This window comes from Triticum aestivum, chromosome 1D, assembly GCF_018294505.1.
Source record: "Triticum aestivum cultivar Chinese Spring chromosome 1D, IWGSC CS RefSeq v2.1, whole genome shotgun sequence".
Classification (NCBI taxonomy): Eukaryota; Viridiplantae; Streptophyta; class Magnoliopsida; order Poales; family Poaceae; genus Triticum; species Triticum aestivum.
Genome location: NC_057796.1, coordinates 464835137 through 464845958, shown reverse-complemented (window position 1 = coordinate 464845958; position 10822 = coordinate 464835137). Strand labels below are relative to the sequence as shown.

The window sequence follows — 10822 nt, the reverse complement described above, 5'->3', positions numbered from 1 at the left end:
CCGCACGACAGCACGTACGGTTCCAGCTGCCAGCGGCAGCGAAGCTGCAGATAACCTAAGCGTTGGCCTAGATAGCCTTCCGTGGGCGAGTTTTCTCTGTTTCGGATGTGTGATTAATCTTTGGATGAAACCAGACAACACCCAGGAGAATCAGAAGATTAAGATGGAGCATTTACTTGCAAATGTCATTAATTCTGATTCAAAAAGAAAAATAATAATTAAAGGTTGCAAAATCACAACATCGATCATAGACAAAGGGAGAGGAGCTATTGTTTCTTGAGAGACGCAAGCGTGCTCAAGATAGTGATGAGTGCAGCAACGGCGGAGAAGACCGTGGCCATGATTCTCCAGTTCTTGTGAAAAAAGGCGTGGCACCGTGTCCGCTTCCGCCTCTGCTTGTTCCTGTAATTCTCAATCTCTCTCATGGTGCGGACATAGCGGCTCCCGAGAGGCAGGTCCTGAAGGCTGGTGAAGAAGGAGAGCGCCTCCTTGTTGGTAAGCCCTCCTCCTCCTTGCAGAACACTCTGTGTTCGCAGCTGGTGCACGTCCTCCTCCTTGTCCACGAACATGGCTAGGAGGAGGAGGTAGGAGCAGACAGCGGAGGCTTCATCTTCAGCATCACGCCCTTGAAATTCTAGGGTCGTGGACAGCTCGAAGGCTGCCATGTTGACTAGCCAGACTGAGCGTAAATCGTTCAGGGACAGTGGCGCCAGAGAGAGCTCCGCGCAGAAGGGCCCTTTCGTGTCGATGCCCATGTCTACGAGGTCACTTGTCTTGTTGGCCGTCAGCATGATGCCGCTTTCTGCAAGCTCCATGGCACCTACAGAAATCGAAACCGACTCGAGGCGGGGTAGCGGCTGCCGGTTCGGTTTGGGTTTGCTCCTTCCCACAATGTAGAACCGGACAAGACCGAGGAGATGTGGCGGTTTGTACTTCTCTTCCCAGTCCAAAGGCTTCCTCCCGCGGACCTTGCGGTCTTGCAGGCCGTTTTTCAACGAATTAACGAGCTTCGGCAACGACACCTGCCTGAACCACATGACGGTCTCGACCACCCGCCAGGGGAGCTGGTTCTCAAGCAGGAGGATGTCACGGAAGATGTCGTTCATATTGCCCTTGAAATAGCGGGATAAATACGAATTCAAGTTGGAGCCTGTAAGTTTAAGCATGAACTGCACCAAGAAGCAGGCATCATAGAACATCATAGGCTCGAAGTCGTTGTCGCTGATACCTGCCATCACGTCCTTGTCATAGAGCCCCCGGGCCTCGCCTGCGACTGAGACGACTGCGTCGTACATCTCCTGGACAGAGTGGCCCGACTCCATGATGCAGTGGTAGGCAGCCACATACTTCACCTTCTCCGCCGGCTTGAGGTGGTCTTTGCCGTGGTAGTAGGGTCCGATGGCCACCGTCACCGGAGTGGTGTAGTTTTTGTTGCCGTCGCTGAGACGTCGAATGAGCCCGGGGTACCTATGCATCTTCCTGTCGAACATGTCGATGTCGACCTCGAACTCGTGTGCTGTTTTCTCGAACACTTGCATCGGGTCGCGGATCTCCATCTCCATCTTGTTTTGTGGATGTGCTTCTTCCTCACAAGGTGACTTCTGTGTGGCTGCCGCATACTGAACCTGCTGCAGCTGCCCTCCGCTAGGGCTGCTAGGAACATACGTCTGGAAGCAGGTGCCCAGCATTTCAGTGGACCAAACAAACTCGTCAGCAACCCACGCAGCTCCCGCGGGTTCCATGGACCAATCGGCCAGATGAAAGTCGCAGGGTGGCCATACAGCAGGTTCCATGCTCCTCCCTGTCAAATCGGCCATGAAATGAAGGTCCACCACAGAGCATTTGTAAGTGAATAACTTTATCAAACTGGAAACGAAAACTGAGAATAAGATCTAGCTAGGAAGAGATCATAGCGAAACTTTTAGCTGGCATCAATCACTAGTTCAGCACTAATATCATGCATGGGAATGGGAGAAAGGAAATTTGATGGCCTACCTACCTAGCAGGAGCCAGAGAGGCGACGGTACAAGAGAAGAAAGAGGAAGACTGTCACCTCGCGTGCTCGGCGATCGAGAAGAAACACAACCTTGTCCCTCCTTTTGTAGATCAAGTCTTGATCAGCCAGTCACGACCAACTCGGATTTTTATACAATCAAGGTGCATTAATTGTAGGCAGACATACATTTCCACCTGCCACATGTGGATACGAGCATGATTATACCTGCCACATACATTTCCACCTGCCACATGTGGATACTGATGGCTATAAGCAAGTACAATAGGATGATGTAGTCAGGCTGTAAGATTTAAATATTATATTTTGGATGAGTTGGAGAAGAGAGAGGAGAGAAGGGAAGCGGGCTACTGATTAACAGCCGGCTGCAGCACGTGCTCCTAGGCATGTTGTGAGAGAGGGAGGTGGGCTATGTATCAAAAAATAGTACATATTTATATGCAACTATTGTACTTGCCGGCTATAAGGTTGGCTATAGATGATGTGACAAGACCATATAGCCAGCAACTGGCTATACTATTAACCATGCTCTAAGGAACTGCCATGCCATCTATAGCCATCGTCTATATGCACTCATATAATAATGTGGGCTATAAGGTTGGCTATTACATTAGTACCTTTTTCCATCTTCTCTCTCTTTCTTCACATTTATTGCATTTACTTAGGAATGCGTATATAGCTAGGCTCTTGCATGAGAGCTCACTCCCTTACTTTTTTACATCTCTCTCCTCCACATAGGCAAAAATGCCATGTAAGTATGCTATAAGACTACCCACAATGGGAGTAACATAGGTAGTAACATCACACATATCTAGATAATATAGATGATGTGGCAAGCAATAAATGAAGAAAGAGAGGCATGTGGTAACATAGCTAGTTACTACTAATGTGAGTAACATCACACATATCAAGACAAGATGAGTCTATAGCCTAATAAATTAAGTGTTGTATGTTACCATACATATGTTATTCCCCACTATAGAGGTAGTAACATAGAGTAGTAACATGGGCATGTTACTACACTATGTTACTACCCATTGTGGCTAGTCTAAGCCCACTATTGTACTTGCTCTACTACCTCCGTCCTGGTTTATCGGTCCCTTTCGCATTTTGTGCTAAATTTTGACTTTATATTTAACTATCAAAATTTTAATGCATGTAACAAAAAATAATATCACTAGAAACTATGTTTAAATACGAATCCAATGATATATTTTTCGATGATATGCATTATTATTTTCTTAGTTAAATATATGGTCAAAGTTTGACACAAAATACTAAGGGGACCAATAAACCAGGACGGGGGTAGTAGTATAGCAAGCACACCCATCAACCATAGGTGAATAGAGGGTAGGCCAAAAACCTAAATTTCTTACACACTATGGATGGGATAAAACATGCCATATGAACTTCATCCCAAAAAAATAGAGCCGGTGCAATAGGTGTTGGTTTGCCTCAACTTGTCTATATATATATCCCCTTTTGTACTTACTTGGCAAATTTTAGCATGATCTCTCTTACCTTCCTTTTCACATGAGAGGTACGTAAGAGTTCATAATAGATTTGAGCCATTGATTTGATTAAGTAGTGGTCAGATTAACTCTTACCTTCTTATCTTTCATGTGAAAAGAAATGGTAAGAGGGAGCATGTTAAAGGTACTCTTTGTACTTTCATTGTCCTCTGTATGTAGTCCATATCGAAATCTCTAAAAAAGACTTATATTTAAAAACAGATGCATGGACAGACTGCCTGGTCAATGCTTGGACTTTCTTGACCACCCAACCGGGCAGCCGGCCAAAACGGTCGAACTGACCGGCGCTTCCTATATCCGGCCCAGATTTGGGGCGTATAAGAGGACATCCGGACGTATTAGGATAATATATGGATGTATATAGATGCATTTTAAAGTGTAGATTCACTCATTTTGCTTTGTATCTAGTTCATAATAGAATATCTACAAAGACTTATATTTGGGAACGGAGGTAGTATATCCAATGTAAGCCAACTCTACCTTGACGTGCGCTAGCTAGCTAGCTCAAGGGAACTACAACTCTTACGACAAAACATGTTCGTAGTTAACATGCCGAGCTAGCAAACAAACTCAACAGTAATCAAGATTACATTACCAGTTGTGAGTTGAATTATCTATCAGTCTATTGGGCATAGAATCTGCAAATAGATGCGTACCAGATTGGTTATTTGGTGCCACAACGGAGCGAGTAGTTACAAACTGCGATAGTGCATTCCTTTTTTGTTCTTTACCGCCATCACCCACCCTCTGCTTAAACAACAACTTGTCGCGACACTCTAACAAGTCGATAGGGTATGATATGATTGGGTGATAGCTGGAGATTTGGTCGTGAGTGCGAGCAAGGTATAGTGCCACCAACCATGCATGTGATCACGTACACCAATCAAGACCAAAGCAATGCATGAACGGGTTCATAAACTAATAGTGCAACCTTATATGCCATTTATGCCTGTATGAGTACCGCGCCTTCGAATTTGTAACGCAGAAACAGTCTTTTTCAGCATCTTTGCCCATTTATTTTGGAGCTGTGGTGTTGTCTCAATTCTGTGGGGTCTGATTCTTCGTTGGGCTGGGCTGCAAGAGGTCGCCCTTCGGACCAATCTTTCATTACGAGGTCGGTGGCAAAACTCTAGAGATACTCCCTCCTTTCAGCTTTATATACATGTAGAAATTTATGTACTTACCATTACATGTTCAGATTTCAAGATGTATTGAATCACTGCATGCCACTAGTAGAAAACAGGGCTTTGGTTGGGGCCTGGCCAGCCCATTAGTCCCGGTTCTGTCACGAACCGGGACCCATGGGGGGCATACGTCCCGGTTCGTGCGCCCAGCGGGCCGGCCGGGCCTCGGAAGGCATTTGTCCCGGTTCGTGTGTACCCATTTGTCCCGGTTCTAGGCACGAATCAGGACCAATGGTCCTCGCTCCTGGCCCACAGCCATTGGTCCCGGTTCGGGCCTAGAACCGGGACAGAAGGGGGGGCCTTTAGTCCCGGTTCCGTCACGTCCCGTCCCCGTCTTCACCGCCGTCGATCGCCTGCGCCGATCTCGTCGCCGGCACCACCGTGGTGAGCCTCTTGTTCTTATCTTCTTTCTGAAACAAAGAAATTCTTACTTTAGATAGATACTTGTCTAATTTTCTTACTTTTATTATTGCTTGTTATTATATAGTGCGATGGTTTTGATATCCGCCCCCGTCGGCCCTCGTCCTGTCTATGACTCGGATGTGGTATATATTATCTTTTATAACTATTTGGTTCATTTATTGTTTATGACAATTATGCCGACCAACGTGACATAGATTTTATTTATCTAGGAGGTATGTGAACCGGAAATTCCAACCGACCCTATTGTCGAGAGGTTAAATTTAGTTGAAGAAGAAAACAATTAATTGAAGGAAAAAATAAAAATATTAAGGAGGAGAAGATGATATTGGAGTTGCATGTCGCGGATGTTGTCGATGATCACAAGATCAAGATAGATGCAATGCGGTTGAAGATTAGAAAGATTAGAAAATATGCCATTCATACCGAGGCTTGGTATCATTATGTCGTTGGATCAATTGTTACCTTGGTTGTAATTATGATCGCATTTGTTGTTGCATTGAAAGGTTTTACATAGTTTTAATGTATGGTTTAATTAGATGCTCTGGAGAGCTATATGTTGTTCAATGAGAACTATGTATGTACTTTGGTTTTAATGTGATGATGAACTTCTATTAATTTGGTCACTTATCTATCCATGTGAATCTGTAATGGTTTTTGACACACATAATTATATATAATGCATGCAGATGAACCGGCAATGGATGTACGGTGACAGACACACCTCCGAGTACATTAAGGGCCTGCATAATTTTCTCGAAGTGGCTGAGGCAAACAAGCAGAATGGTTTATGTGTTGTCCATGCCCTATATGTGGGAATACGAAGTCTTACTCTGACAGGAAAATCCTTCACACCCACCTGCTTTATAAGGGTTTCATGCCACACTATAATGTTTGGACCAAGCACGGAGAAATAGGGGTTATGATGGAAGACAGCAAAGAAGAAGAGGACGATGACAACTATGTGGCCCCTGAATACGTTGATGCTGCAACGGGGGAAGCTGCTGAAGATCAAGAGGAACCAGACGTTGTGCCCGATGATGATGATCTCCGCCGGGTCATTGTTGATGCAAGGACACAGTGCGAAAGTCAAAAGGAGAAGCTGAAGTTCGATTGCATGTTAGAGGATCACAAAAAAGGGTTGTACCCCAATTTTGAAGATGGCAACACAAAGCTCGGTACCGTACCGGAATTGCTGCAATGGAAGGCAGAGAATGTTGTGTCTGACAAAGAATTTGAGAAGCTACTGAAAATACTGAAGAAGAAGCTTCCAAAGGATAACGAATTGCCCGACAGTACGTACGCAGCAAAGAAGGTCGTATGCCCTCTAGGATTGGAGGTGTAGAAGATACATGCATGCCCTAATGACTGCATCCTCTACCGCGGTGCGTACAAGGATTTGAACGCATGCCCGTTATGCGGTGCATTGCGGTATAAGATCAGACGAGATGACCCTGGTGATGTTGACGGCGAGCCCCCCAGGAAGAGGGTGTTGGAAATATGCCCTAGAGGCAATAATAAAATGGTTATTATTATATTTCCTTGTTCATGATAATTGTCTATTGTTCATGCTATAATTGTATTAACTGGAAACCGTAATACATGTGTGAATACATAGACCACAACATGTCCCTAGTGAGCCTCTAGTTGACTAGCTCGTTGATCAATAGATGGTTATGGTTTCCTGACCATGGACATTGGATGTCATTGATAACGGGATCACATCATTAGGAGAATGATGTGATGGACAAGACCCAATCCTAAGCATAGCACAAGATCGTGTAGTTCGTTTGCTAAGAGCTTTTCTAATGTCAATTATCATTTCCTTAGACCATGAGATTGTGCAACTCCCGGATACCGTAGGAATGCTTTGGGTGTACCAAACTTCACAACGTAACTGGGTGGCTATAAAGGTACACTACAGGTATCTCCGAAAGTGTCTGTTGGGTTGACACGAATCGAGACTGGGATTTGTCACTCCGTATGACGGAGAGGTATCTCTGGGCCCACTCGGTAATGCATCATCATAATGAGCTCAATGTGACTAAGTAGTTAGTCGCGGGATCATGCATTACGGAACGAGTAAAGTGACTTGCCGGTAACGAGATTGAACGAGGTATTGGGATACCGACGATCGAATCTCGGGCAAGTAACATACCGATTGACAAAGGGAATTGTATACGGGATTGATTGAATCCCCGACATCGTGGTTCATCCGATGAGATCATCGTGGAACATGTGGGAGCCAACATGGGTATCCAGATCCCGCTGTTGGTTATTGGCCGGAGAGATGTCTCGGTCATGTCTGCATGATTCCCGAACCCGTAGGGTCTACACACTTAAGGTTCGATGACGCTATGGTTATAGGGAATAGATGTACGTGGTTACCGAATGTTGTTCGGAGTCCTGGATGAGATCCAGGACGTCACGAGGAGTTCCGGAATGGTCCGGAGGTAAAGATTTATATATGGGAAGTCCCGTTTTGGACACCGGAAGTGTTCTGGGCATTATCGGTAACGTACCGGGACCATCTGAAGGGTTCGGGGGTCCACCGGGAGGGCCACCAACCCCGGAGGCCTGCGTGGGCCAAGTGTGGGAAGGGACCAGCCCCTAGGTGGGCTGGTGCGCCTCCCACAAGAGGCCCTAAGGCACAGGGAAGGGGGGAAGGGGAAAACCCTAGGCTCAGATGGGCCTAAGGCCCACCTAGGGTGCGCCCCCCTCTCTCCCCCTCTGGCCGCCCCCCAGATGCATCTAGGGCTGGCCGCCACCCCTAGGGGGGGAACCCTAGATGGGGGCGCAGCCCCTCCCCTTCCCCTATATATAGTGGGGGTTTTTGGGGCTGCCACAGACATGAGTCTCCCTCTCTCTTGGCGCAGCCCTACCCCTCTCCCTCCTCGCCTCTCGAAGTGCTTGGCGAAGCCTTGCTGGAGTGCCATGCTCCTCCACCACCACCACGCCGTCGTGCTGCTGCTAGATGGAGTCTTCCCCAACCTCTCCCTCTCCCTTGCTGGATGAAGGCGCGGGAGACGTCACCGGGCTGCACGTGTGTTGAACGCGGAGGCACCGTTGTTCGGTGCTTAGATCGGATTCGGCCGCGATCTGAATCACTTCGTGTACGACTCCACCGACCGCGTTCTTGCAACGCTTCCGCATCGCGATCTTCAAGGGTATGAAGATGCACTCCCCTCTCTCTCGTTGCTAGTTACTCCATAGATTGATCTTGGTGATGCGTAGAAAATTTTGAATTTCTGCTACGTTCCCCAACAGTGGCATCATGAGCTAGGTCTATGCATAGATTCTATGCACGAGTGGAACACAAAGTAGTTGTGGGCGATGATTTGTTCAATTTGCTTACCGTTACTAGTCTTATCTTGATTCGGCGGCGTTGTGGGATGAAGCGGCCCGGACCGACCTTACACGTACTCTTACGTGAGACAGGTTCCACCGACTGACATGCACTTGATGCATAAGGTGGCTAGCGGGTGTCTGTCTCTCCCACTTTAGTCGGATCGGATTCGATGAAGAGGGTCCTTATGAAGGGTAAATAGCAATTGGCATATCACCGTTGTGGCTTTTGCGTAGGTAAGAAACGTTCTTGCTAGAAACCCATAGTAGCCACGTAAAACATGCAACAACAATTAGAGGACGTCTAACTTGTTTTTGCAAGGTATGCTATGTGATGGATATGGCCAAAAGGATGTGATGAATTATATATATATATGTGATGTATGAGATTGATCATGTTCTTGTAATAGGAATCACGACTTGCATGCCGATGAGTATGACAACCGGCAGGAGCCATAGGAGTTGTCTTAATTTATTGTATGACCTGCGTGTCAATGAAAAACGCCATGTAATTACTTTACTTTATTGCTAACCGTTAGCCATAGTAGTAGAAGTAATAGTTGGCGAGACAACTTCATGAAGAAACGATGATGGAGATCATGAGGATGGAGATCATGGTGTCATGCCGGTGACGAAGGTGATCATGCCGCGCCTCGAAGATGGAAGGCGCAAGATGATATTGGCCATATCATGTCACTTTATGATTTGCATGTGATGTTTGTCATGTTTACATCTTATTTGCTTAGAACGACGGTAGCATAAATAAGATGACCCCTCACTAAAATTTCAAGAGATGTGTTCCCCCTAACTGTGCACCGTTGCGAAGGTTCGTTGTTTCGAAGCACCACGTGATGATCGGGTGTGATAGATTCTAACGGTCGCATACAACGGGTGTAAGCCAGATTTACACATGCAAAACACTTAGGTTGACTTGACGAGCCTAGCATGTACAGACATGGCCTCGGAACACGAGAGACCGAAAGGTCGAATATGAGTCGTATGGTAGATGCGATCAACATGGAGATGTTCACCGTTGATGACTAGTCCGTCTCACGTGATGATCGGACACGGTCTAGTCAATTCGGATCATGTATCACTTAGATGACTAGAGGGATGTCTATCTAAGTGGGAGTTCATTAAATAATCAGATGAACTTAATTATCATGAACATAGTCAAAAGGTCTTTGCAAATTATGTCGTGGCTTACGCTTTAATTCTACTATTTAAGATATGTTCCTATAGAAAATTTAGTTGACAGTTGACAGTAGCAATTATGCGGACTGGGTCCGTATACTGAGGATTGTCCTCAATGCTGCACAGAAGGATTATGTCCTTAATGCACCGCTCAGTGTGCTGAACCTCGAGCGTCGGTTGTGGGTGTTGCGAACATCTGACATACACGTTTTGATGACTACATGATAGTTCAGTGTGTAATGCTAAATGGTTTAGAATTGAGGCACCGAAGACATTTTGAAACGCCGCGGAACATATGAGATGTTCCAAGAGCTAAAATTGGGATTTTAGGCTCGTGCCCACGTCAAGAGGTGTGAGACCTCCGAAAAGTTTCTTAAGCCTGCAAACTAAGGGAGAAAATCTCAATCGTTGAGCATGTGCTCGGATTGTCTGAGTACTACAATCGCTTGAATCGAGTTGGAGTTGTCTTCCAGATGAGATAGTGATGGTTCTCCAAAGTCACTGCCACCAAGCTACTAGAGCTTCGTGATGAACTATAACATATCAGGGATAGATATGATGATCCTTGAGCTATTCGCGATGTTTGACACCGCGAAAGTAGAAATCAAGTAGGAGCATCAATTGTTGATGGTTAGTAAAACCACTAGTTTCAAGAAGGGCAAGGGCAAGAAGGGATACTTCATGAAACAGCAAATCAGTTGCTACTCTAGTGAAGAAACCCAAGGTAGAACCCAAACCCGAGACTAAGTGCTTCTGTAATGAGGGGAACGATCACTGAAGCAGAACTACCCTAGATACTTGGTAGATGAGAAGGCTGGTAAGGTCGACAGAAGTATATTGGATATACATTATATTAATGTGTACTTTACTAGTACTCCTAGTAGCACCAGGGTATTAGATACCGGTTCGGTTGCTAAGTGTTGGTAACTCGAAATAAAAGCTACGGAATAAACGGAGACTAGCTAAAGGTGAGATGACGATGTGTGTTGGAAATATTTCCGAGGTTGATGTGATCAAACATCGCATGCTCTCTCTACCATCGGGATTGGTGTTAAACCTAAATAATTGTTTTTTGGTGTTTGCGTTGAGCATAAACATGATTGGATTATGTTTATCGCAATACGGTTATTCAT

At 45.7% G+C, this 10822-nt stretch overlaps 1 protein-coding gene across 1 annotated transcript; it reads right to left on the bottom strand.

Annotated features, from left to right (window-relative positions):
* Positions 1 to 264: 264 nt before the first annotated feature.
* Positions 265 to 1697, bottom strand: LOC123175923 (uncharacterized). Its single transcript, XM_044590382.1, has one exon. It carries the CDS (start codon positions 1686 to 1688, stop codon positions 267 to 269), a length of 1422 nt encoding a protein of 473 aa, XP_044446317.1. The 5' UTR covers positions 1689 to 1697; the 3' UTR covers positions 265 to 266.
* Between the last annotated feature and the right edge of the window lie 9125 nt (positions 1698 to 10822).